The following is a 27947-nucleotide window of genomic DNA, read 5'->3' as shown; positions in this document are numbered from 1 at the left end:
CGCTTCATAACTGGTAACGGTGTTCAGTGTCTTCGCAATAAAATTCAATGTTTCAATAATGCATTACGTTTCTTCTTCATATTACAGGACATTATTACGAGTGGGTAAGTCCTCAAGAGCAAGGAGCGCTGAAGCCTCTGGCGGGGAAGGCCGTTTGCCGCAAATGTCACTCTCGCTGCAAGAAATGTACGGGATACGGTTTCCACGAGCACGTGTGCCAAGAGTGTACAAAATACAAAAGGGGTGAACAGTGCGAAGATGAGTGTCCCGCGGATCACTTTGCAGACGCTGACACTCAATTGTGTATACCGTGCTTTAGCGAGTGCCGCGGCTGCTTCGGACCGGGTCCGAACATGTGCTACAAATGTCGAAACTACAAGATCTCTATTGTACGTAGCGTATTCTTCTCCGAACGTCGTTCTCATCAAGTAATTGTAATGTAGATATGTACGTATAAACTGTTTCTTATCTCAGGATGAAGATACGGATGGGAATAATACGTCCTTCAACTGCACGGAAACATGTCCACCCGAGTACCCGCACAAAATCTTCCCACCGGATAGCGAGCCCTATTGTTCGGTGCAAACAGTCGGCCTTGGATACCAAATAGAAAACGAACTTCAACCGACGATCTTAGCGGGCGTCGCTGTGTTCTCTTTTCTCTTTCTCTTGGTGGCAGGAGTAATTGTATATTTCTGGCGCGTGCGAGCAAAGGCAAAGGAGAACACGGTGAAGATGACGATGGCGCTGACAGGTTTAGACGACAATGAGCCTCTTCGACCGACAGGCGTGAAACCGAATTTAGCGAAGTTACGCATTATCAAGGAGGAAGAGATGAGGAAGGGCGGAATTTTGGGTTACGGAGCTTTCGGAAACGTTTACAAAGGTGTTTGGGTACCAGAAGGGGAGAACGTGAAAATACCAGTAGCTATAAAAGTTCTGCACGATGGGACAGGAGCGAATACGTCGAAGGAATTCCTCGACGAGGCGTACATCATGGCCAGCGTGGAACATCCGAACCTGCTTCAGTTACTGGCTGTTTGTATGACGTCGCAAATGATGCTTGTAACCCAACTGATGCCACTGGGTTGCCTGCTGGACTTTGTTCGACGATTCAAGGACAAGATTGGCTCGAAAGCCCTGTTAAATTGGTGCACGCAAATCGCCAGAGGAATGTCTTATTTGGAAGAGAGGAGATTGGTTCATCGTGATCTCGCCGCCCGAAACGTTCTCGTTCAGACGCCTAATTGCGTTAAAATCACTGACTTTGGTTTAGCTAAACTTTTGGACATAAACGAAGAACAGTACAAGGCAGCCGGTGGCAAAATGCCTATCAAATGGCTAGCTCTGGAATGCATCCAACATCGAGTATTCACCCATAAGTCAGATGTTTGGGCCTTCGGAGTGACCATATGGGAGGTCCTTACGTACGGTGGTAGACCGTATGAGAATGTACCCGCTCGAAACGTACCAGAATTGTTGGAGAAAGGCGAAAGATTACCGCAGCCGACGATCTGCACGATCGACGTGTACATGATCATGATCAAATGTTGGATGTTGGACGCCGAGTCCAGGCCTAGCTTCAAAGAGCTGGCAGAAGACTTCGCGAAGATGTCCAGAGATCCTGGCCGATATCTTGCCATTAAAGGCGACAAATACATGAGGCTACCTTCGTATACATTGCAGGTAGGTGAAATACATTTACGAAATATATACTGCTAAATTTTAATAGAACAAACGTTTTTTAATTAATTTACACTGTGATGACAATAATAATGTTATAAGTTTCTTTGTATTCAGGACGAAAAAGAGATGATACGGAATCTCGCGTCAGCCATGGATGGTCCGGAAGCTTTGGTAGACGCTGACGAGTATCTTCAACCGAAATCGAGAGCTCCACTTCCGCCGGGACTTTCAGCATCGAGTACGTCCGGTTCTCCGCCAAACACGCCCGTGAAGACTTGCTGGCCGAACGGCAAACCTTTAGCCGCCGATTCTCCAACGCCCCAGAATCAACAGAACTGGGATAGAGAACTGTTGAGGTACGGTGCAAATCACAGAAACGGAAATCCATCGCATGAACCAGGAAATTCTGGTCAACATGCGCATTTCTCGCCTCCGAACGGCCATTGCGGACATGTCTTGGGATCGGACACTACTGCGTCGAGATACTGCTCGGACCCGTTGAAAATGATCGGTGTCAAAGGTACGTTCAAATCATATCTTTATAATTCTCATAGAAAATGTTTGTAATAAAAAGTAAATATAAGGGCGAATAAGTGAAATTATAATGGATTATTATTTGTGCAGACTGCGATGTTACGGATGATTGTTTCGACGGCGAAATGAATTCCGCGCATCAACAGGCTCAAGTGGGTAACTTGAAGTTGGACTTGCCATTAGACGAAGATGATTATTTGATGCCATCGCCGCAACTGCCGACGAATACAACACAATACATGGATCTCATAGGGGACGCGAAACCTACAGGTAAGCACAAAACTGGTAAACAATCGAAATCCTACTCGATTACAAAATATTCATTCGACCTCACATTTCACTTTTTTTCCCCAGAAATGGAACCAAAACGAATGAACAATGGTTATCGAAAATATCCTGAATTCCTGACCATTTCAGGAAAAACGTCGCTAGACAATCCGGAGTATATAATGTCACAGGACGAGGGACCATTGACTCCGCAAACTTTGGGCATTCCGACACCAGACCTGGAGAAAGTTTTAACGAACGGAACATTCGGATCCCAAGTCAGGCAGAGAAGTTCCGAGGAAGAATCCGATCACGAGTATTACAATGATTTCGATCGCTTGGAACGGGAACTGCAGCCGCTGAAGCCTCTTAGGAAAAACGAGACTACCGTTTGATTTCGAGATTACTAAAAGGATACTAAACGAGAAATGTGTTCTATTGTGGTTCTAAAGTGGATATCGAACAGCCGGTACCGTACGATCGTCTGCCGTTTGAGACTCAACATCAAACGAGGGGAGCGAATGAATGAGCATGAATCAGCGCGGACGCGGTTCCGGCTCCTCGTACGGCTACGAAGGAACTTCACGCAGTGTACTTATAATTATAGGACACTTCGCTCGAGAGTGCCGTGTTTGATTGTGATTAGACGTAAAAAATAAAAAGCGCGCGGAACTGTGCTAACTTCCCGTCGACCTGACTATCGAGATGAGGAAAACGTGTCACATCATCAAGAACTCTTTCATCGCGCGCTTATGTACGATGAACAAGTAGTGCAAAGATAATCTTAATGTGCCATTTACCGTGGCTTGTAAATAAAGAAAGTACTGTCTACCATTTTTATAAGGCTATTAAAAGATTAAGGAACGACGTGCAGTAAATGGCATAAATAATCGATTAATTCTTTCCTGTCTCTATCTCGACTTTTAATACTGTCTCTTTGAATATTATACTCGTCATGTCCTTCTTTATCTGTTAGAGATTCTTTTTATAGCCGTGTGTAGTACGAAATTACAAAAAATGATTTAAAAGCGCAAAGGTGGATCATGTGACTTTCTAAAAAAAATTTTTTTTACACAAAATGATTCGCATCTCGCATGAATTCGGATGTGACTCGTGATGAAATGTCAAAAATTGCGCGTGCGGACATTCAGAAATTATAAAAGATCTAAGGAAATTGAGACCACCTCGCACCTGCGAAACATCTGTACGGTTCGCTGTTGACTGTGATAAGAAACGTTCTACTCCTCCCGGAGGACATGTAACAAGAAACATCTCAATCTCGCTTATCGACTCCTCCTTACTTTCCTTTCTACATATCACAGTAAGCTACGACAGTACAACGAATTGTCCTAATTTACTGCCTGAATAAAGAATTTGCGAGTTGCAACGCGGGAATCGGAATCCGGGGATTCATCAAAGAATTAAAAAGACAACGAAGAAAAGTTTGCTAGAAAAACGCTTGTCCCTTCCCGAGATTCTCATCTGGCGGCTCTACTTAAATGTTCAACGATTGCAACTATTATTTTCTTTATGCCATCGTCTTTTGTACGTATGGGACCAATGAAATTGGCCTTGGCCAGAGCGGAGAGAAGCATAGCTCGACTTTTATTAAGTAAGAACGCGTCTATTGTATATAGATTAGTAGTTTAGCGCGTAAAACAATTCTACGAATGTAGAGAACGGAAAGTACTTGAGTAAACTAAGTAACCTGTGTCTCTGTTTTTCTTTTCGAGAATAGACATAAAAGCAGAATAAATGAAACGAAATAACATAAATAAAACTGGGCGCAGCGCCGGTATGCGAATCAATATACGCGATTATGCTACATTGCGTAATCATAGGATTAGGATGTGCCATGTTGTTTACAGGGAAAGAATGTGAGAAAAAAGCACCGAAAATTCATGTCTGATCGAAGTTAAAAAAAAATAATAATGGGAAACGAATCCTATGAGACATTGTGTACAATTAGAAGAAAATCGTGCGCGAGCGTGCGGGAGATTGACATCATCGTTTGTGGCGATACGTTCTAAATATGTAAAATCATTAATGATGCTTCTGTGATAAAGTGGGACCAAACTAGAATAAACAATTTATTAACATAACTTAAAACATTTTCAGATAACGGTAAAATTGTAAAGATTTTCAATCTCACTGCACGCGTAACGCACGCTTTTTACTATTAACAATGATAAACCGATACGTATTATGTACATTATGTTGACACATTGTATGCGGACTATTCTTGCTAATTTGGCTGCATCCATTATTTAAATTACTAATATAGTATAAATTTTCATTTGACCTCCTTTAGCTCCGTAACATGAATTGTTCCCTCCATGACATTATAAAAAAATAATATTTTATTCTTATCTGTGTTAAAAATAAAGAATTCCCCAGAACAGCTAAGTACTAATATTTACATGACCCGCATACAATATGTTATGTTATTAACGTTCACGTTATTATCGACTTCTCGCCTGTAATATATTATATAATGCATCAATGATTTTTGCGCACCGGAAATAACGTGTACGCGTACGTTTTCGATAATTTGTGATGGAAAAAGATGAGAAAGAATGGAGAAACTATGTTTTTCCATATTTCCTCTCCGACGCTTTTACAATTTCGTATAAAATCAATAGATGCATGTGCATAAGTTTTTGAAATTGTACAATATTCCGTTCGATAGCCGAAATAAAATAGCTGCGAGAAACTGTATTTGCCATTCGGTTGTGGACATAGAACTTATAAAACTTTATATCATTATATATCGTAAAGAAATTATTGTAATAAAGAAACATCATCATTCTTACGAGGTCCAATTTTTATTTTTGCGCATCTTCATCTCCATTTATTATTTTCAACCGTATATTTTACTCGATATTGTTTTAACAAATTTCATAGAAGAGTACGTAAAATGTATACATATCGTTAATCCTAAAATCACAGTTATTCTATTTTTTTATACATTCACATTTATTTTTCTATGAGTTCTCATACATTACACAATGATGAATTATTTGTAGAAATAAATGTTAAGGATTTTACTAAGTGATACTGGAAGGAAGCTTCACTTTCTAGGTATAAATTATTATAAAAAGAAAATGTAAATACAAAAGTAATGATAATAATTGGCGAGATTTATTATATACATTTGTTCTAATACCAAAATAAATGAAAAGTCACGCATTTTTAATACATAAAAGACGATTACAATTATGATTCTCCCAATAGTTCTTTTTGTTTTGCTTTCAATAACTGTTCTGCTTTTTGAACATATTCTTTTTGCAGAGCATTTATATAGTTTTCGGCTTTAAAAATTAAATCCTCTGGATAATCTTGTTTCTTTTTTAGGTCTCGATAGTGCTCATTTCTTATATCACTAATTTTCTCTTTGCATTTAACAAAATATTGTTTCGCAGTTTTTGCTAACTGTTCTCTATGTTCTTTAGTAACTCTAACGAATTACATGATAAAATTAATACTTTAAACATATACTGTATATATTATACAATGAATAGTTGAAACTTACTTTGGCAGTGGTATATAAATAGTTGTACCTTCTTGCTGAGGATTTAAATTCATTTGAGATTTACGAAGGGCCTCTAAAATACTAGGAATTATTTGTGGAAATGCAGATACATTCAGTATGAGCATATTAGGCTTTCGACTAATCTCTACAAGTTCCTCAAGATTATATTCCTCATCCTCGAACATTACAGTCAAGCCTTCTATGGAACCTGCCCTTGTACGTACTCCTAGATGTTGTATCATTTGCTCTTTATAACTTTCGATAGCACCATTGAATTGTGTCATCATCCGATCCACCTTTACAACATCTGCTATTTCATTCAGATCAACATGCACCACTGTTTTCTTCTCTTTATAGCGATCTTTACTTTTGAATAAAGCATTTGCAGTAGAAAATTTTCTTTCACAAGTCAGCTTAAATGAAGAATCATAAAAGCTAACGTATATGTTCGTTGACTTCGATGGTAATAAAACATTTTTGTAACTTTTCAAATTATGTAAATATCTAACATGCTTTAGTAACCTAGTTAGCTCCATAAACTGAGGCCTTAGAAAACTTATGTTCATCATTGGTTATTAATTCTAGCTGTTAGTACTTCTTATTAAAACGTATTTATGTTTTAAACCTTAACACAATAATATTATTTCATTATAATCACTAATAGAGTTGACGTCGACGTTAAAACATTTTAGAATCTTTAGAATGGTCACAATCAGAAATGCCTGGAAAAGGAAATATCTAAGTGCAACATATATATAAAACAATACCACTGAAGAGAGATTACTAATGAGTGGCAGCCTTATGGGACTTCGTGCCGCACGAAAATGTCCATCGCCCTCTAGAACATGCACGCCGCCGAAGCAGAGATTTCCTCTCTGATATTATCCAAGTTTTCGCCAGACATCAGCAAACATCAACATCAAGAAACACATAACATAACCTGCTCAGAATCAGAAGGAAGAATCTACCTCTGCACAAGAGAAGAATTATTGATCTCACTCACTCACCTGTTCGTCGAATAATACTTGCAACTCGTAGAACGATAAATAACTGGCTGGCTCCAGTAAAAAAAATTAGATTTTTTACTCACGTGTCATAAGCGATTGATTTAATTTACAATTGATAATGAATGTCATATGATTTTTCTACTAGAACCAACCAGTTATTTATATCATTTTACCAGTTGCAATTATCGACAATTAAAAATTAAATCGATCGCTCATGGCACGCGAGTTAGAATTATTATAGAGAAAGGGAAGGGAAGCTAAAGTAAGTAAACGGTGCACCAAAGATAAAGCTATTGTAAATGAATAATGTTAACCAATTCAGATTATATATAGTCGTATTGTTGAAATTATTTACTTTATCAGTGATCATTGGAGATACAGGTGTGAACGAATCGGCTCGCAGAAGATAACCATCATACTTAGGTAATTTTAATTCGGACTACGTTCAGTGTCCGACCGAACAAGTATTTATCCAACGTTCAATGTTCCTAAGTCGATTTCTGTATTTGATTATTCTGATTTCGTCGCTCCAACATCGTCGAATCATATTGTTCTTGCGTCAAGAAAGATTCCTTCATTCTCTCTAAAAGTTTTATGTTTGGTAGAACTATAGCCAAGTATCCTCCCTCGTGCGGAGGGCCCAGCAACAATTTCGGATTCTGCAACAGTGCCTCATTCACCTCCACTAATTTCCCAATTATGCAACACTTGATTGTGTACGTTTTCTCGTCCGAGCAAGTGATTATACAAATGTTCGAATTGGTTTGCAAAGGTTGAGCGCCGTGCTTGCTCTTGCCAGAAACTTTATTCCGTACTCTGTCCAATTTATGGCTAACTTTGAAATCGACTGCGGTTATCTGTTGATTGTCCTGAAATACTGTGTGACTGCGAGCAAGAGTGAGCATACAAATACGATTGCTATGCATCAAAATGCAAATATCATCTTTCGGACTTTGCACATCCAATTTGTAGTAGGGAGTAAAATATCGTTCCGTAATAGTAGGAAATGAGGAGCTGTATCTAACTCCATCTAACATATCTGTAACGTCTGTATCTGGTGGAAATGGAAATAAACTGTCATCGTCGCATCGTTCGTCATTCGCCAGCGATGCTTCCTCATCATCATCATGTTCGTTATTTGTCAGATCTGTATTCTCTACATCGTTTTTCTCTGCTTCCAAAGCAGCATTACAAAAATCGTCGTTATCGTTGGATTTGATTCTCTTCGTATCAACTGGCTCACCGTTCTCGTCAGAATAATTAGACAAGTTCAAATCGTTCATTATCGGCATAGTAAATAAATTGGTGTTTCGGGAATATTCGTTCTATTCTTTCCCAATTCTCCCCGCTATATAACCAAAAAAAAACGATGAAAATGCAGTGTTTTTACATGAAAAAATTTATAGTATATCGTTTCAGAATATCGTTAGAGTCGACTCACGCCTTCCGTATAATACATCCTATATAAACATTGCAATTTATTATTTCTATAATAACTGGGTATAATAACATAAATCAACGTTTCACTACTACCACATCCTCGAGATAAGATCGAATCCATGCGACTGACTCTTGCCGCTCGTGCTCGTGGCACGAGCCTCGTGCTCGTGCCGTGCCTCCGTGTCCGTATCCGACTCGTCAAAAGAGTCAAAACTCGATCATTTTCATTTAAAGAAATTGTCTATTCGTCGATATATGAATGCGAAAAAATGGCTAGCAGTAAATTGGATCGAATTGGAACGATTTACACGAGGTAGATGATATACAATGACTAATTCGTTTTGTCATTCGGAATAAGCTCGTCGCGAATGATTCTGACCGAACGCGTGCTGATCAACCGTTAGGTTAGGTCTACGTTAAGAACGTTTTAACTCTGCTCATTTTCAATGATTCCCCTACAACAATCGAACAATAAACGCGAGATGAATGGACGTACCCACATCGTTGAATATGTAAACTCGTATTTCATCGTTTATTCATCTCGTGACTTATCGTCATCGCCATACATTCAAGTACAGTAAACGTTGAGGAAATTGAATAAAACACAACGTCAATTATTCCGTGTTATCCTTTCTGAATGATTACTTTTTTCATACTCAAAATCGCATGAAAACATGTGAAACAAAATTTCAGAGTAACGGCGCTGCTGCGTACAGGAGCAATGAAAGAAGAGAATACTCCAATATGGTACGACGTTTACAAAGCCTTCCCTCCCACGTTAGAGCCGAGATACAGCAGGAGACCTCCACCCAAAGAGATTCAACGCATTTTGTATGAAGAAGATGAAATCCGAGCGTAAGATTTATATTTTAAACCGTTACCATAGTCACGATTCGAGAACGTATTCGGCTTTTCTCAAGGACTGACGTCTGATGAATATAATATAAATAATCGACGACTGATGGACTCCTATTAAAAGACGCTTAACCCCTGACAGCATTGACTTCTGTAACTAGAAACATAATAATAGATTTGATTAATCAATGCTATTAAATCATTTTGGATAGGAAGCTCCACAAGGAAATCGCTCTACCCGCAGTGAATCTGAAAAGTAACAAAGTAAGCCACACACAAATATTTTTGACGGTGTACAACAGTTTGATACAGGTAATCTTTTTCCAATTCAACAATTCATAATAGATGAATGAATTAATTTTTTCAATTGATAGGGAGGTCTCACGAAGGAGAAAGCATATGACCAAGCGTTGGACAGTTACAAAATTATTTTCAATCAGGAGAAATACGTACTAACGAAGGAGCCAAGGAAAGAAGACCAGCTAACAAACTCTAACTAGATTATTATTTCTCGTAATTAATTATTCAGTTATTCAACACTGTTTGTAGATTCTTTCGGTTAGTCGGCACGTGATATGGATTTAACGTGATTCATCGAAACAGGTGAGATCTGATGACGAACGTCCGTACATCATCGACTGGAAAAATGCGAGTATGCGAATAGTTTCGCGCTTTGTTTGGTGGAATCGATTCCGAGTAAAATAATCTGTAAATGACTTCGTAAAGATGCACAATTTTTGTATACTCGCATGTACAAATCAACGAAAGAATAAATTCGTGAGCGACGGATGGAATGGTGTACATTCTTTATTCCTCCTTCCCATTCCATATCCTTCGAGAAGCACTCCTTAAAAAATGTACAATTTTTTTCTATACTGCTCGCACTACAGAGAAGAAATCTTTGTTCATACATAGAAAGTCGGATTACCGTGACACTTACGGTGATAGATTCAATTTCTGCGCGCAACGCTCGAAACTAATTATAAACAAGAATAAGTACAGACACCACGTGACAATCAAGTTGATTGAATCAACCTAGTAGCGAGATAGTAGGGGTAATAGTAATGTGACGTCGCGTGCTCTTTCTCTGCGGAGCTGCGGAGGTTTGCCAGACGGGAATCGAGCCAATTTGTTGGTAGAGAGAAAGGTAGGGGTAGGGGTAGGGCCTTTCTCTGGCAACTTAGGCAACTATAATATTGCAGTTTGATCGTTTAATCTGGGGACACCCTATATACGTATTACGTATATGCGAATCTCGTATAAAAGCTAACCCTTCTCACGGTGTACTCCAGTCGCTCCAGTCTGCACAAATCTAAACTAGGTGTCATGTACAGTAATGTATTTACCCACGGATAGGTGCAACAGAATGACGGGAAATGTAAAACAGAGAAATGCACTGAGTCTCTAAATCTGTTAAAATAATCATGGAGGACATCAACGACAAATTTTTTTACGTATACAGTTGTTCATTAGACACAAGAATACAAATTAAAATGTAAGATTTCACTTTTACTGTGTTAGTTATAGGTGTCATTATCAGTGTCAGCTGGTGTCATATTACCATAATAAATGTTTCAGCATGTGTTTTTCCTGTAGATATAATTGAATCACTGACAATACTATTAAATACTAAATTATAAAGGCAGTGAAAGTAATGACCTAATTGTAAATTATGTTGTTCTATCAATGTAAATGATTGTAACATCATATGTTTTGTAGAGGAACATTAGATGGTAAAAGACAAAGACCAGAATATGATAAATTACTTATTGACCCAATGCTAAAATATTCTGGATTATACGGTATCAACGGAGGCTGTGGGGATTTATCAGCTTCCTTACAAGTATGGGCAGGTGGAAGACCACTGGCCTTGCCTGTGCATACGGCTTACAAACATTTTACGTCACGTTGGAAGTATGTACTTTCAATATGTTATAACTCCTGATACAGACATCTAAGTTTGATTAATTTTTGCAGTTGGAATCAATGGGTAACTCTTCCTATTTCTTATTCTGATCTACCGCGGGATGCTCAATTATGCATAAGCTTATATGATTGTGCTGGGCCTGGTAGACAACTACCAGTTGGTGGAACAACAATATCTTTATTTGGAAAGCATGGAGTGTTCCGTCAAGGAATGTTAGACCTCAGAGTGTGGCCTGGGGTAGAAGCGGATGGAAGTATTCAAAGTAGTACACCAGGAAAAACTAGAGATCATGGAAAAGAACAAATGCAAAGATTAGCAAAGCTTGTTAAGAAACACAGGAATGGGCAAATGAATAAAGTTGATTGGTTGGATAGATTAACATTCCGAGAGATTGAATTAATTAATGAGAGGGAGAAAAGGGCATCTGAATACTTGTACTTAATGATTGAGTTTCCAGAAGTAACTATGGATGGCATATTGGTAAAAATAATTATAACTTAACATATTTACTGTTTAATATTATAGACAAAGTGTACTTTAAAAATGGTTTCGTACATGTTATTTCTCCAGTATTCCATAGTATATTATGAAAAAGATGGAGACGAAGTTGTTCAACACAGATCACAACCAGATGTTGTGACTTTACCAGATTATGAAATTTTACAAGTATGTTAAAAAAGCTCTTAAAAATGTTTTTCAGCTAAATAAGAAATGAGAGCACATTCTCATTTTCAGGAAAATCTTGTAGAAGCGAAACATCATAAATTGGCTCGTAGTTTACGTAGCGGCGGTCATACCCGAGAGTTAAAGCCAACTTCGAATGTCCGCGACGCTCTAAATATAATCTTAAGTTATCCACCAACGACGGCTCTCTCTACAGAAGAACAAGACCTTATTTGGAAATATAGGTTTTATTTATCAAATCAGAAGAAAGCTTTGACGAAATTTGTAAAATGTGTAAATTGGAAAGTTGCCGGTGAAGAACGACAAGCGCTGGAAATGTTAGCGTTATGGGCACCACCAGATCCCGAAGACGCATTGGAGCTACTCGGTCCTGCGTTTACGCATCCAGCCGTGAGAAGATACGCTATCGCTCGATTAAATCAAGCGCCAGACGATGACTTAATGTTGTACCTGTTACAATTGGTACAAGCTTTAAAATATGAGAATTTTGAGAGTATCAAAAAAGCGTATCAAATATTAATGAAAGAAAAAGAGACAGAAAAAGTGGAAAAATTAGAAAAGGACATACAGATCAACGACTCCTCATCTATAGCTGTAACAACTGTAAGTAATTTCATAATGTAAATGTCTTTCTGATTTATTACAAACAGTACATATGATTTTCAGTCCAGTGAGTCGGAAAGCGGACAGTTCACACAAGGACAAAATTCTCTCATGGATCTAACTTCTTTTCTTATTACCCGTGCATGTCAGAATACGACATTAGCCAACTATTTTTACTGGTATCTTTCGATTGAATGCGAAGATCAAAGCGATCCGTCTATAAGCGCGAAACAGGACACGCGTGTCAAAGAAATGTACAATACTGTGATGTTAATGTTCTCGACGATGCTGGCACAGGGAAATGCCGTTTGGCAAAAAAGAAGAGCGTTTCTCAAGCGCCAAAAGATGTTCATTGATCAGTTAGTAGCATTGGTGAAAGTAGTCGCACGAGAAAGCGGGAATCGGAAAAAGAAAACCGACCGTCTTCGGACGTTATTGACAGAGCCAGACCCAGCGTTCAAAATTAATTTTTCCAACTTTGAACCAATACCATTTCCATTAGATCCAGAAATTTGTATCAAAGGAATTATTCCGGAAAAGTATGAATAATTTTTTTTTATCATAAACATAAATTTTATACGGCATTAATTTAAGTCATTTTTTAGGGCCAGTCTTTTTAAATCTGCTCTTATGCCATCTAAATTAACATTTTTAACGATAGACAATAGCGAATATATTGCTATATTCAAACACGGTGATGACCTCAGACAAGATCAATTGATTTTACAAACGATCGCACTCATGGATAAATTATTAAGAAGAGAAAATTTAGATTTAAAACTTACTCCTTACAGGTAAACGTTTAACAATTCTTCGATAAATAGTATGTTATTCAAAACATAAATTATTTGTAATATAGGGTACAGGCGACAAGTACTAGGCACGGTTTTTTGCAATTTATTGAATCTACAACAGTTGCGGAAGTTCTAGCCAGTGAAGGTTCCATACTAAGTTTTTTCCGAAAACATCATCCGTCTGAAAATGGTCCTTACGGTGTTTCGCCAGAAGTTATGGATACGTATGTTCGAAGTTGTGGTAAGAAATATACCTCCAGAAAATGATGTATATATTGACTAGAACGTTTATATAAAATATTATAATTTCAGCTGGCTACTGTATCATAACATATGTACTTGGTGTTGGTGACCGACATTTAGATAATTTATTATTAACAACATCAGGTAATTTCTTCTATAAGTCTAGTTACCTCCATAAGCAGATTTAATAACGATAAATAACACTATTGTTTCAGGTAAACTCTTTCATATAGATTTCGGTTATATTTTGGGCAGGGATCCAAAACCTTTGCCACCACCAATGAAATTGAGTAAAGAAATGGTCGAAGCTATGGGAGGTGTAGGCTCGGAACATTATCATGAATTTCGAAAACAGTGTTACACTGCGTTCCTGCATTTACGAAGGCACGCAAATTTGATACTAAATTTATTCTCGTTAATGGTCGATGCCAGCGTGCCAGACATCGCGCTGGAACCAGATAAAGCCGTTAAAAAAGTACAAGACAAACTGCGCTTAGATTTGAGCGACGAAGAAGCGGTTCATTATGTACATAATCTTTTGGACTTATCAGTAACAGCCGTCATGGCAGTATTAGTGGAACAATTACACAAGTTCGCACAATACTGGCGTAAATAAAACCAACTCAATCGAGAAAGAAAGATTGGTGATTGTAAAGACTGTGTTCCTTTCTAATTACTGTTACAAATGCTATTAGACTGTATATAATACGATCACGCATCTATAAATGTAATATAATTTATTGTATTTTGGGATTATTTTAAGTAATAAACCTTTGATAAAAGTAATGGTAAATATGATTGTATTTTTTTGTCTGAACTTGAGCATTCACTATTCATGAGTAACTCATAAAACGCATTAACAGATTTAATATGGGATAAATAATAAAACAACGAAAATATATCATATAATTTGTTACGTAAATATTTATATATTTATTTTTATCTCTTAGTTACAATCGTGTATGTAGTGCACACTGTAGAAATAAAAAGGTAATATTGTTAGTGATGAAAAATATCAAATTGTTATCCATATGAGAACGCCAGTAACGCTAATTTTAATCGGTATCACTTTATGCCATTTAAATTCGATTACTTCGATGAAGCAATATATATCCCAACTTACGATTGTATTAGAAAGTTTTCGCTAAAAAATGTAATTATATATTTTCCTCATTTCACAGTTATATACTATTTATAGGTACAGAAATCTTTATAATATCGTCTCCAGTGGAGGATCTATGTACACATGTATTTATGTATGTATATGTAGATTGAAACAGCGATTAAAGGATATTAACATTTCAGTCCCGACAATATTTTAAACCTCATCTGGCTAAAGTTTTGTCAATTCAAGCACGACGTATGGTAGTTGATAATTTTCTCTTCGCAACAATAACATAATATATACATGCGCAATCATGATTGAAAACGCTTCAAGAAATAAAAACAAATTTATTTTTAATAACATCAGCTTATAAAGAATATATAATATATTCGTTCTTATTAGAATACGTTGGCAAATCTGTCTTCTTTGAAAGTTTTATAAAACCTTTTTAATCAATTAGCAAAACGAATTATTCTAATCCAAATTAAATAAAAGTATAAAAATGTATGTGTCTAATGCATTCAATATACGTATGCATAGGTATATACAATTTATTTATGTGTAGGATACGTGATATTTAGACTGATTTGGCTACTTTACACAAGTAAAATAATTTCATTTACAATGAATTGTGTATCCTCACTAATTTATTCAATTCATTTTCAATTTAAATTTTTTGATGTGTTTCAAACAAGACAGATCTGCTATTAACTTCATTTATTCTTTACATTTCTTCAACACACAGATTACACGTTATTATAAGTGAAATAATCGACTCATTTATTTTTAAATTATTCATCTGGAAATAAACAATGTACTTTGATGACTCAGTTCATCCGTATTTGATATATCCAATTATCTATACAATTATTACACGATGACTTTTCTCGTAACAAATAATCTACGAGTGGTTACGGATGAGAATTTGTTTGAACAAAAGTAGGTCTTCAAAGATAATTCTCAAGAAAGTCTCTGTTTGATGTCATCAAATAAGCTGAGTACGTACATTCTCGATAATTTAATGAAGATACATTGTGCATTTATACAATTATCCAAGCACATATTTTCTCATGTCGGAGAAGAGATCTCTCATTACAAATCGGTACTACGGAGTAGTAGTGAAGTCACATATATTTCATGTGTCTTATTTTGATCAAAAATCAACGATAAGATATAAACACTCTATTTTATGACCGCATAATGTACATGCTAAACAAACTGCTGATAGCACACAAATACTCTTGCTGCCTATCGTAGAAAAAGAAGTATTACGAATTACAACTTGATACTACTACTCCACTGACTTCTTGCAAAACTTTGTAATAATTATTTTCTATTACATTAAAAGAAAAAGTATAATGAATTTTCTGTATAACAAAATTGTATGCAGATATATTAATATATGCAGCTGAAATAAAGAAAGAAGAAAGTAGTGGATGATAATCTAATTTAATATGTTCAGATGTCAATGAATTAAACAAGACGACATGCACGAAATCATAATGTCTTTAACCATAATTTTCCTTTGTAATTGCAATGCTTAAATACCAAATTCTATTACGGATTATATCCGTTGTTGATGTGGGTATATGCATATATACACACATATGTAGTAACAATACGTGTATATTTATGTATACGACGCATTTGAACATATATATATATATATATATATAAATTACTGTAAGAATCTAACTTTAATCTTATGTCTAATTATTTATTATCTTAACATTATATGTACAATTGAAAATAGACTTACGTTTATCTACCAATGGCTGTCGCGTCCATCAATTCGCGCATACAAGGACTTTTTAAAAATTTTTTATAGCGAAATGCTATTCCCCGGTAGAATATATTACCTCTCTGTAGGCCTGGTGGCTGGTACAGAACTTTCTACAAGATCGTGCCTCTCTATCGGTGAATTTTCCAACGTATAATCAACTGGATACCTTTCCGTGTATGTTGGCGTGGCTTCTCCTTGTTGCGTCAATTTCAATTCGTCGGATTGTTCCTGATAGAAACTCTGCGACGCCTCGATATTCTGCGAGGAAGATTGCTCCGATTTGTCTATGTCGTCCGCGGAGTAATAACTCTGACTCGCCTCACTTTCTGGTCTATGGTCATAGTAACTTGGCGAGACATTGTGGCTGGAGTAACTCGGCGTAGCTTCCTCTGGAGCAAAGTAACTTTGGCTCGCTTCCTGCGGGTTACCATCGTAATAACTGGGAGTAACTTCCTCCTGTGGATCTCCATCCAGTCTTGAATTTGTCTCTTGCCCAACGGATTCGTAATAACTCGCAGTCACTTCCTGGTGATGCGCGTAATAACTGGATGGTTCGTTTCTATGATCCGTGCTCTCTGTAACAAAATTCTGGGATGGATTCTCCTCTAGGCCAGGCATGGAGATCGGCACCTCGTACGAAGTTGACACGTTTTGTTCTTCGTAACTGGAGGTCGGCACGGAATCTACATGAGTCGACGTGATGTCCGGATTCAAATTATACGACGACGTAGGTATTTCAGGTACTCCATTGTCATGGATACTAGTGTGCTCCGCGCTGGACGATGCGATATTCAATTCAGCGCACGGCGGAATCTCGCAAGACGACGTACTTATTGCACTTTCCTGATCGGGATCCCTTTCTTGATTCTCGGGAGTTTCTGGAACATAAGACGAACTTGCAGTTTCGTCTTCGTTAAGTCCGGAGTTATTCGTAGAAACCGAAGATGTACCAATACCATCGGTACCAATGTCGTTAGACTGAGACGGCATGTTGCCCTCCTGACTGATCTCGGCGTCAATTTCTAAATTTTCTTGGATATTCTCCGGCTTACCGACCTCGTAGCTCTGCGTTGGAAACGTCTGATCATCGATCGCCTCGTCGATAGCTGATTTTTCCTCTTGGCCTTGCATCAGTTCGTTATAGGATTGAGTAGGTGTATTTGTACCTTCCTCCGCAGAATTCTCGTAGGATTGAGAAGCTTCATTTATCTCCGAGTGTTCGAACGATTGGGTCGGCGGTTCCGTCGCGGTAGCCTCCTCGTCTACATCCATAGGTTCGTAAGTTATCGATTGAGAAGGTTCTCGTGAATTTTCGGATTTCGTAGCAGATTGACTAGGTAAATCAGTAGAATCGGTAGACATCCTTATTCCAAACTGTTCATACGATTGCGATGGTGTTTCATGACCAGCCTCTGCGCTGGCTTCGTCATAATGTAACTTCAGATTTTTTTCAACCAGGTTTGATTCTCCTTGAGACGAGGGCTCATCTCTTTGAGAATCATCCATCTTCTTCAGACCGCGTGTACCGTAAATTTTCGACTCGATAGTCTCGTCTATGTCCATACTCTGATCCTCCACGCGATTCAGTGATTCTGTAGGTAAAATGGGTGATCCCCCTTGAGCAGCTTCTACCTCGTTTGATGTTGCTGGCTGTTCTTCGGACACAGGCGAGTGAATTTTGTCAGACGGGTCATCGAAAGGTGTTTTTTCACACTTCTCAGTAGTCTTCGATTCTTGTGAACTATTCGCGTCTACTTCGTTCGAATTCGTGACTTCAAAGTTTGCATGTTCTTCAGACACGTTCACATTTGACTTAGAACTAACTAAAGCATTTTCATCAATTATCAACATATTACTCGTCATTGCATCATCTGGCTGCTCCGCAATTTGTGTACGTACTGTATCATTATTATTACTAGCTTCTTCGTTTTCGCTAACTTTTGTCTCCTCTTTACTATGTGCTTGGTCGAAAGTCACAACGTCTGACTTATCAGAAACCTGCGAAGAATACACTTCTTCCATTGCTACATCCTCTTCTTCGTTCAAGATCGATGATTCGTTTGTTGATATAATCGGTTCTTGTGAAGGTGCAGGAACGTCATGAGATTCTACGATCTCTGATGTTACGGTAATATTTTCCGATTTTGTATTGTCTGTAGGAGCAGTAGATTTCGAAACAATCATCTCGGAAACGGGAACATTCGTGAATGTTTCTTCCGTTGTCATCGATGATTCCATCGTAGAGCCGAATTGCATGTTCTCGGTATACGTGTCGTCTATTATAGGCATCGAAGGCGTGGTTTGAACTTGTGAGCCTTCTAACACAATGTTGTTTGGTATCGAAACTGAATACGAAACGCTAGGCATTGAAATGGCATCGGTCTGCACGCTCGAAGTTTCCGCGGTGATATTTTCTTCTAAATTCGGCAATACCAAGTACTGAGTACTCGGAGGAATTTCTGTTCGTGCGATTTCTGTCACTGTAGTCGGGGTCTCCATAATTTCTCCGATATCTGGCATGGAATTACCAGGAATCTGAATTTGCGTTTCCCCCGTTGAAATGTACGAGATACTCGGATTCGTGATCGTTATTGGTAACTCAAGAGATGATGGAATAGTCGCCACAGCGGATGTTGAGGTCGATTCCGATTGTATTGGTAAATTGCTGGGTACCTCTAAAGGTGTCATTATAGGCTGATTCAAAGTTAACGAAGTTTCGAGCACTGAGGGAGATGATATTGGTTCTGTAGGTGGTATGATAGTCGATTGTAAGATAGTCTGATTGATCAAGCTTGTCTGAGTCAAACCAGTGGTTACTGGCATCAGGCTGCTTCCAGTAGGATTTTCTGTTAGACTAATTTCTTGTTGGAAATCTGTATTCGCTAACGCGGCTGCTAAAATATCTTGATTCGATGTCTGTATCACTTCCGAGGTAGGAAAACTTTCTGATATTATTGTTTGTGTCGTTTCTGTAGCACTGGTTTGAGGCAATACACCATTGTCAAATTGAAGAACGATATTGTCTAACGTGCCAGCTTCTCCTAACGAACTGGGATCTATATACAGAGTTCTTGTACCATCGGGATTTTGTGTGGTACCTTCCAACGACATAAGTGTATTGCTATCGAGAGGTTGTATTTGTCCGTGTTCGTCGATAGTTACTAAAACGTAGGTCTGCGTTCCATCGCTACTTTCCGTCGGCAACGCCATTATCTGTGGCTGTGTCGCTACTTTTGGTTCTTCTATCTTGTCTGCTTCACCACCGCTGTCGACGGTGGACTTTTCTGCCTTGGGCTGTTGCTCCTTTTGGACAGATTCAGCAAATACATTTTCCACTTTCGGTTTCTTTTCAGACTCGATAGGTTCCAAAGGTGGTAGAGACAAAGTTGTAGGAATATTTGTACTCACGTTAGCTGCAGTCACAGAGTTCATCCCAATATTTAAGAAATTCTTCTGTTGCTGCACAGCAGTCTTACCCATCACGTGGCTCTTTGTGGTGACTTTTGTTGCGGTACTAGGTGTTTGCTTTTGTTGAACCGTTGCTTTAGATACACTAGTCATTGGTACTGATACGGTTTGTTTCGATTGGACACTTTGGACAGTCGTAATTGCAGGTTCTTGTACTTTCTGGACAACAATTTTCTGTTGCGCTTTTTGTTGCCGAGCGGAACGTGGCACAATGAGCTTTTGTACCGATGACGAAGACACGACCATTCCTTTCTGTTGAACTTGTGGACTAGTGCCTGCTGTTTGCTGTATATTGGCTTGGGACACGATACTTTGAAGAGGAGAACCTTGTATAATTGTTTGCTTAATAACATTCTTCCCATGTATAATTTTTTGTGTAGGAACAGTATTTTGTAATACCACTGTACTAGTGGTTTTAATTTGTCCGGATTTTCCTTGCGTGGTAGCAGACATTGGAATCTTCTGCGACTTCTGTAACATAGGCAGCTGCACTTTTTGTTGTACAGATTGATATTGCACCTTTTTAGATGGACTCTTTGCTGCGATGGCTTTCACCTGTTGCCCTGTTATCGGTGTCAAAACGGTACCCTTGGTACTCACGATACCTTGAGTGGTTAAAATCGTTTTCCCGGCGATAGCTTGAGATATGGGAGTCAAAATAGCTTTGGAGGCACCCAAATTCTGTGGAGATAATATTGTTGCACCCTTCGTAACAAGAGTTTTTGATCCAAGGATGGTTTTTCCGCTTAACGTGGAAGTGCTGATTGGTGTATAAATTCCACCCTTCGTAAGAATTCCTTGAGACAATGTTCCTAACAGTGCTGTCTTCCCAATTGTTCCCGAGATTGGAGTTAAAACACCTTTCGAAGTGATTATACCTTGTGTGCTAATTATTTTGTGTCCTGCAGGTAGTTTGGAGGTTGTCGGCGAAGAACCATCACCTTTCGGTGCAATGACTGTTTTCGAATTTATTAGGCCCTGAGGGCTAATAGGACATAATACTGGACCCTTACTCGTCATAAATCTTTGAACTGCTTTTCCACTTAATTGTTTGGATATATTCAAAGGTAACATTTTGGTTTGTCCTGACTGCGCCGATGTTAATATAACTACTTTGCCACCCTGATGAACTACTTGCGCGTTTCCAGTACCTTTACTAGATGGGATGGCAATCTTTTGTTGTGTACCTGTTTTACCTTGAACACTGTAACGCAACTGCTGTCCACTAGAAGTTTGTACAACCACATACTTTCCTGTTGTACTTTTCTGCATTAAAAGCGGCGATACTTTGCTCGTTGTCGGCGTACTTTGGAATTTTATACCTTTCACGCCGCCTGTAAGTGGCGGTACCAATGTTTTCATGCTAGTAATCGTAGGCTTTGCTTTAGCTTTATTTTTCAAAATTGCAGGGGTCCCGCTTTTCTTCTTCGTAGGCGATAGCTCGCTTGTACTTTCGTTTAGTGTGAATTGAGTTTGAGTAGGTGATACAATCTGCGTTGTAGGTGTAAAGGACAATGTTGTCGGAATCGTGTTAGATGGTGGTATAATAGATGATATAACCACGGGCATTTGTTCGATACTTTCGGGAGTTAAAACGTCATCGCTCAAGACAAACGGCATAGAATTTATATCTAACTCCATATCCGCTAGGCTTTGCGAACTTTGTTGAATAAATTTCCCACCTGCGGTCGTCGTAGCGGAACTTTTTGACGTTTTCACACCTAATTGCTCGTTTTGTGCTTCTATCATTGCAGCTGTTTCCGCTTCTTCGGCTTTTAGGACTTGTAACTTCTTAGTCAAGCTCAAATGAGAAGTTGTAACCTTTGAACTACTTTTTATTTTGATGTTAGGAGACATGGACTCGATCTTCATTATCTTTGGTTTTGGACTACCTTTTTGATCTGATTTTTTTGTCGTTTCCGCTTCTAACTTATGTTTCACACTCTTCTGAGGCAATTTGTCTAGTAACTTAGATTTCAAAATTTGCATCGGTTCAGTTAGTATTACATTTTCGATTATTCTTGGCATTTCACGCTTTTTTACCGGTACAGCAACATCAGATGACGGTGATGGCGTAGAAGTTGATCGTCTTGAAGAATCATCCATCTTCTGTGCATCTGAAGCAATAGATTTAAAGTTGTCTTCAATAACAGACGGTTGCACTAGTGATTTCGATGGAAGTTGTTCCACACTTTGAACCACAGGATCATCAGGTTTCGCCTCAATTTGAAGATTTTGGTCAACGACTACTGCCATGCCCTCAAAAGTACTCACAACTGTAATTTGAGAATTATTATTTTGAGACAGATCAGTAAAATCTACTGGAATATTTGAATCCTCACTTTTTTTAGGTGTTTCACGAGAGAGATGTGTATCTTCCTCTTCTGGTTTCTTCTTCGCAATTTTCTTAACCTTCTTTCCTTTTTCAGCATTGTCAGAATCATCAGTTGCTCCAGGCTTCTTATCTATATGTAAAGTTTTTAAGAAAGCTTCTTGGAATGTATTTGTTGATTCTTCATCAGGAAATAATCCTTTAGCTTTCTTTGATTTACTACTAATATCTGGTATGAATTTGCTCTTATGTTTCGTTTGTAAGGATGTCTTTTTCTGTTCTTTTGGAACCTGTTGATCGTTCGATACAATTATTGGTTCTTTGGTTATTTTTTCCATCTTCTCCGATTTAATTAATTTAAGTTCTTCTTTTTTCGATGTTTTTGTTTCCGTTTTCTTTAAATCTTGACTAACTGCCGCATTTATATCAGCATCCGGCAATTTATTTTCTTCCTTCTCTTGCTTTGGAACTTCTACGTTCTCTACAGTTTTAACCTCTACTTCTACTTGATCTGGAATTAAAGTTTGTTCTTGTTTTAAGGGATCAGAGAATTCAGAATCTGCTTTACTTTCAATCTTTTCCGTATTAATATTTTTCAATTTGTCTTGTTTGTTATCTGCATCAGAATCTACAAGTTTGCTTGTAGAGACATCTGTATCAAGAAAATCCAGTTGCGCTAATTCGAACTTCTTTATTTGAGATTTTTTAGGGGGAAGCATATCTACAGCTTTTAAGGTGTCTAGTTGTTGAGATATTTCTTTCTCAGATGTAAGTTCTACTTGTGCACTGAGGGATTCTGTATCAGAGTCTTTTAAATCTTGTTTTAAATCTTCTTGTTGCAAATTCCCAGATATATTTTCACTATCATTATCCGTAGCTTTCTCTTGTTCAAAATTCATATCTTCTACTGTTACAGATTTAGCATCATTAAAGTCAATTTTCTTCTCATCAGATTGTGTCAAGAATATTTTTTCCTCGCTTGATGTTTCCAATTGCTTGGAACTTCCAGTAGGAGTTTGATTATCATTAAGTTCATTCAACTCAACGGACATTTGGTTTGTCGTACTATCTTCAAGAAAATCATTCTTTAATTCTATATTTGAAGATTTCACATCATTTCCTGTTGTATCTACTAAGCCGCAGGAAATTTCTACTTCTTTTTCTTCTTTAAGATCAACTTTCTCGGTAATATCTTTATCAGGCTTTATAGATCTTTTTATTCTTTTTGATTTATTTCTTGTTATTTCTTTCTCTTCGGTCTCAGATTGACTCTCATCAGTCTTATGAACTTTTTTATCCACATCCTGCACATATATATCGGATTCTAAGTATTTCTTGTTCGGTTTTCGTTTTCTGCCGCTATGCGAACGATCACTATCAGATTCTGAAGTTTTATGCTCTATCTCAAATTTGTCGAAAAATTTCGGGCTGTTCTTGATCTCCTTTGTTCGTGGACTTTCGCTACCACTGGGACTTCCGCTGATACTAGTACGAATAGATTCCGATTTTCTTGGTCTACCTCTACGCCTACGAACTTGTGGTTCAACATTCGTCTGATTGTTGTTTAATAAAACGGTGGTCGAATTTGAAATAGGCACTTGATCTTGATCCAATGTGTCTGCATCTGAATTTTCACTCTGTTCGGGGAGCGTTTCAGTGGTTTCAGATACAGTTTCATCCTCTGTTTCTATCGTAGATCGTTCAGATGATGCAGCTTCTGACTCCTTTAGTGTTTTTTGTTCTTTGTCCTTTGTATCCTCAGTAACATTTATTTTCTTACATTCCAATGGTTCGTCGTCGTTAAAATTATTTTTTACACTTAAATTTCTATCTTCTAACAATTCTTTATTAGAATCTGGCACTGCATTTACTTTAACAGCTGTTTCATTTGTTTCAACGACATTTTGAGTCTCGATAATTTTCAAATCTGTTTCGGCTTTTTCGACGTCAAGTATTTCAACAATCTGTACTTCCGTATCAGAAGTAGTAATACAGGATTTCTTCTGTGCATCTTCTGATACATTCGCAGATTTAGACGTCTGGTTTACTTGTTCAACTTCATTTTTTATTTGTTCATCATCATTCGCAATATCATCATTCTTTCCCTTCTCACTCGAAGATAATTGCGTGTCTAATTTTTCATCTTCTTTAAGACTAATATTGTTACTTTCATCTTCAGATTTATCATTTTCAATTTCCTTTTCCTGTTCTATCTTCTGACTCAATTCGAATTCTTTTATTATCTCTTTTTTCTGATGAAATGCACGTGCTTTTTTCCTTACCGGAGGTATAGATGGTTCTTCCTCATGGAAATCGAAACAAGATAATAGTGATTTCTTAACATCCTCATTAGATGTGTCAAGTTTACTTTCATTGTCAGTATTAGGAGTTTCCTTGGTCGGTGATTTGTTAGTAGATTCACTACTTTCAGCATCAGATATTTTCTCAGATTTATCTGATTTCGTTTGCTTATCAAAAAGACTTGATCGAAAATGCTTTGACGTAGTAGTACTGTCGGATGAAGAATCATCTATTATATCAATTGCAGTTAACTTCTCAGTTTCCTTGAGTAATTTTTCAGTTTCTGCGATGATTTCGTTTGCATCTGGCATTGCATTATTCTTCTCAATGGATTCTTCGGATTTGTCAAAATTAAACTGAGCTTTCATCGGTGATTCGTTCGCTGATTCCGAATCCGTAACTTTGCTCTGATTCAAGCTAATTTCCTCTTCTGATTCATCTTCCCAATCCGCTAATATAGTATCACGAATTTTCGGATCCGACGTTTTTTTCTTTTTAGCCGTCTTTTCACTTTGTTTAGCCTGTTTCCTTTTACTGGATTCGCTACCGCTTTTACTTTTACTCGAGTGACTCTTTTCCTTTTTCGCATATTTTCTTTTCGGAGTATCCAAAGAGTCGTCGGAGTATCTGCTTTTATATTGGGAATAAGTTTTCACCTTTGATTTTGAAATTGGTGAACCACTTCCAGATCTATGACTCTTTATGTGACAAATGATAACGTTGATTCGCGAAGATGTAAAGGTGCACAAATGACAAGGATAAACTGGAGAACCAGTACTGGTCGGTGTAGATGACAAACTGCTAGGTTGCTGACGAATTCGAACCTCATGATCACTCTCTCTTAAAAATCGTGGATGCGTAATTTTTCGTATAACATCGATACTATCACTTTTTCTGTGACTTTCCTCGCGCTCCCGTTTCTTTTTAGGAATCTTCTTTTCCCCAAACAAAGCTGATATATCTGGTTTCTCTTCTGGAGAAAATTTATCACTGTTTAATATGTCAGGATCGCCTCCTGTCAATTTTTCAGCCATTTCCACATCTCCCGGAAACTTATCCATGTATCTGGATCCAACTTTGCTTTTACTTCTATATTTATCTGTGAATGATATATCAGAGAATATATAATCATGTATTTTTTTAGAAACAATTCTTATTTTATGATTTATAAATATTTGAGTAAAATTATACCTAATCCTTTTCTGATAAAGTCATCTTTAAGGGTACAATTATATTTGTAAATCTGTTGATAGTTCTTGACGAATTCACTGAAAAAAGAATAAAACATATATATCAAGCTTATAAATTTAACCACATTAATATCTATTAAATCAATTGTAAATACATGTACATAGTATGTATATAAAAGAATATAATTTAATGTAACATATTTAATTGCTTACTATGTATCTTCTTGAAAGAATTTTACAGCAGCGATTAAAGGTTTCTTTTTAAACTCCTGTTGAATGTCTTCAGGTAAATTGTCAAACCCAGTAACTTGTCCTGGCCACCAACAAGCACCGAGTTTTACCCAAACGACATCCCCGTCCAGGTAGTTAATTTCCGTTTGTTCACACATTTTTAAAAGATTATTCCTTCACAAGGTCAGCATTGAAATTCAACGTAAATATGTTTTATACTTTCTTTGTTTAGAAAGAGCACCATCGACAGTTAGCTATTCTTGTCTATAAGAATACAAGAGAATTGATCTCTTGTTCAGAATATAGTCTTAAGATCCAGCATTAACAGATTATTTTGGTTCATTTAAAACGCATATCAGTTTATGCATACTCGTGTCCAAAACTGTATAAAACAAACGGAACATGTAATTGTCAAACGACTATACAGTTTCCTTACGCTCTTGGGCACCTTACATTTACATTTGCTTCATTTTTCACTTAGCCTGAACGAACATTCTATCACAATATAATTACTTTTTTCATGTATACTATTATTAAGTAGTGTAAATACAAAAGACAATCGAGTCTCTATTAAATCTTCCAAAGAATATATTTACTGAGTAATTAATATGTCCTCTTCACAGATCCACCATCTGCACCAGATATAAACATTTTACAATGTGTATTTTCATTAGGAGCACATGAAACTAAATGAAATAATTAATAATACGCTACTAAATTATCGTTCTTTCCATACACGATTATCTTGAACAACAAATAGCAGTTATCATCGGCGGTTGCATGTAACGCACGAATGATCCTTTATTTTATTTTTTTCGGGAACATTCAGTTAATTTCTAATCACTGTTCGATGTTTCAAAACACAGAAAATTGTTCACCCATATGCACGGGTATACATGAAAATTAGATCGGCGATGTGGTTCGCGGGAAACCAGGAGCGAGCGTCGCTCCACTCGTCGTGCACCGCTTCGTTGATCCTGATCTCGATGCCGACGTTGTCCACGGGAGCCACGTCGGGCATCTTAGCCCGCGAATTCCGTGATTGGACCAGACGGTATATACCGCACACAGATGCACATCAAGAAGTTTACGAGGTTCTCCGGGGCACTCTTGTTTGTTAAGAACGACGCGCCGCGATAAGTCCTATGCACCACCGAAATTGGCGAGCGTCCCAAGAAAAGGAGAAGATTTCCCTTTTCGCCTCGCCTCTTATCACTCTCAGTCACTATACGCCAGGAGACTTTCGCGAACTTTGATAACCGACCACGCGACGTTGCTGCGCGCACATATAACCGCGAAAAGTGCAAGCCAACCCCGAACGGAATCGACACATTCAACGCTCTACGTCGCTCCTACGACGTACGTACATGTTCAAGTTTCCCGACATGCAACGGGGCTCTGTACGGTGGATGGGATGGATGTGTGATACTTCCTTCTCTCTCGTTGGATCGAGACTCTCGATCTTGCATAGTTGCCAACTGTCACACATTTACTTTACCCATCAAGCCGTCTATTTTATTTTATTCAAAAAGATCGACGATATTTTATACATACGCACAATTAATCAGCGATACTTGCAGTGAAAAATCGCTTATATAACAATGACAAGCAGTCCTTAATATATTGGGAAAATAAAAAGTGTGGAGAATGAAAAGTTACAAAATTATAGGCAATTAAAAAATATATACATATATGTATTTTTCACGGCTCGTGGTTCATCATTTTCATACAAACGTTTTAATTTTCATACTTTCGACGTATGTATTTCTCTTTAACATAATTTGTGTAATTACGACACATTTATAACAGAAATCAATTTAAAATCCATGCAATATGTAACGAAGTGAAAAAGCGAAATTTAAATAAGGTCAAAGCAGATAAAGTACATTTCAATGATATAATATTATTCCTATTAAGTAAAATATATTTATTTATATGATATAAATCGATTTCGAGATTGTATCC

At 37.5% G+C, this 27947-nt stretch overlaps 6 protein-coding genes across 13 annotated transcripts in view; 3 read left to right on the top strand and 3 right to left on the bottom strand.

The window, feature by feature from the left end:
* The window catches only part of Egfr (epidermal growth factor receptor), a 145638-nt gene extending 140339 nt beyond the window's left edge, over nucleotides 1-5299 (top strand). For 3 of the 4 annotated variants that reach the window (XM_018037244.2, XM_026819765.1, XM_018037243.2), the window contains 5 exons: nucleotides 88-389; nucleotides 475-1686; nucleotides 1801-2206; nucleotides 2311-2490; nucleotides 2575-5299. In XM_018037244.2, the coding sequence (XP_017892733.1) occupies nucleotides 88-389; nucleotides 475-1686; nucleotides 1801-2206; nucleotides 2311-2490; nucleotides 2575-2882 (2408 nt within the window). In that variant the 3' untranslated portion in view covers nucleotides 2883-5299. The remainder of the gene's footprint in view (nucleotides 1-87; nucleotides 390-474; nucleotides 1687-1800; nucleotides 2207-2310; nucleotides 2491-2574) is intronic. The other variant, XM_018037245.2, reaches the window with a different exon arrangement.
* Nucleotides 5294-7200, bottom strand: mRRF1 (mitochondrial ribosome recycling factor 1). 2 transcript variants are annotated; one of them, XM_018037246.2, is made up of 3 exons: nucleotides 6804-7200; nucleotides 6020-6741; nucleotides 5294-5944 (listed from the first exon to the last, which is right to left on the bottom strand). In XM_018037246.2, exons 2-3 carry the CDS (start codon nucleotides 6586-6588, stop codon nucleotides 5704-5706), a joined length of 810 nt encoding a protein of 269 aa, XP_017892735.1. In that variant the 5' UTR covers nucleotides 6589-6741; nucleotides 6804-7200; the 3' UTR covers nucleotides 5294-5703. The 2 variants fall into 2 exon arrangements, with proteins under 2 accessions (XP_017892735.1, XP_026675567.1); XM_026819766.1 differs by having other exon boundaries at nucleotides 6020-7200.
* Nucleotides 7201-7362: 162 nt separating this feature from the next.
* On the bottom strand, nucleotides 7363-8644 carry LOC108632584 (protein Simiate). Of its 2 annotated transcripts, none has more exons than XM_018037247.2 (3): nucleotides 8560-8602; nucleotides 8468-8486; nucleotides 7363-8374 (listed from the first exon to the last, which is right to left on the bottom strand). In XM_018037247.2, exon 3 carries the CDS (start codon nucleotides 8316-8318, stop codon nucleotides 7515-7517), a length of 804 nt encoding a protein of 267 aa, XP_017892736.1. In that variant the 5' UTR covers nucleotides 8319-8374; nucleotides 8468-8486; nucleotides 8560-8602; the 3' UTR covers nucleotides 7363-7514. The 2 variants fall into 2 exon arrangements, with proteins under 2 accessions (XP_017892736.1, XP_026675568.1); XM_026819767.1 differs by having other exon boundaries at nucleotides 7519-7609; nucleotides 7707-8374; nucleotides 8468-8644.
* A 34-nt stretch (nucleotides 8645-8678) lies between these two features.
* Nucleotides 8679-10110, top strand: mRpS23 (mitochondrial ribosomal protein S23). Of its 2 annotated transcripts, none has more exons than XM_018037249.1 (4): nucleotides 8679-8779; nucleotides 9160-9321; nucleotides 9534-9633; nucleotides 9696-10110. In XM_018037249.1, exons 1-4 carry the CDS (start codon nucleotides 8736-8738, stop codon nucleotides 9819-9821), a joined length of 432 nt encoding a protein of 143 aa, XP_017892738.1. In that variant the 5' UTR covers nucleotides 8679-8735; the 3' UTR covers nucleotides 9822-10110. The 2 variants fall into 2 exon arrangements, with proteins under 2 accessions (XP_017892738.1, XP_026675570.1); XM_026819769.1 differs by lacking the exon at nucleotides 8679-8779 and adding an exon at nucleotides 8853-8870.
* Nucleotides 10111-10474: 364 nt separating this feature from the next.
* Nucleotides 10475-14188, top strand: Pi3K59F (phosphatidylinositol 3-kinase 59F). The gene is made up of 10 exons (XM_018037242.2): nucleotides 10475-10816; nucleotides 11041-11235; nucleotides 11299-11728; nucleotides 11819-11914; nucleotides 11984-12535; nucleotides 12599-13074; nucleotides 13141-13329; nucleotides 13395-13570; nucleotides 13642-13716; nucleotides 13788-14188. The coding sequence occupies exons 1-10, from the start codon at nucleotides 10746-10748 to the stop codon at nucleotides 14186-14188; spliced, it is 2661 nt and encodes an 886-aa protein (XP_017892731.1). The 5' UTR covers nucleotides 10475-10745.
* A 283-nt stretch (nucleotides 14189-14471) lies between these two features.
* On the bottom strand, nucleotides 14472-27414 carry LOC108632580 (mucin-17). Of its 2 annotated transcripts, XM_018037241.2 has the most exons (4): nucleotides 25965-27414; nucleotides 25753-25829; nucleotides 22271-25660; nucleotides 14472-22204 (listed from the first exon to the last, which is right to left on the bottom strand). In XM_018037241.2, exons 1-4 carry the CDS (start codon nucleotides 26138-26140, stop codon nucleotides 16533-16535), a joined length of 9315 nt encoding a protein of 3104 aa, XP_017892730.1. In that variant the 5' UTR covers nucleotides 26141-27414; the 3' UTR covers nucleotides 14472-16532. The 2 variants fall into 2 exon arrangements, with proteins under 2 accessions (XP_017892730.1, XP_026675565.1); XM_026819764.1 differs by having other exon boundaries at nucleotides 14472-25660.
* Nucleotides 27415-27947: the final 533 nt, after the last annotated feature.

Source organism: Ceratina calcarata, unplaced genomic scaffold (genome assembly GCF_001652005.2).
Source record: "Ceratina calcarata isolate Rehan_Ccalc_2016 unplaced genomic scaffold, ASM165200v1 scaffold162, whole genome shotgun sequence".
Taxonomy (NCBI): Eukaryota; Metazoa; Arthropoda; class Insecta; order Hymenoptera; family Apidae; genus Ceratina; species Ceratina calcarata.
This window is presented reverse-complemented; position numbering and strand designations above follow the sequence as displayed.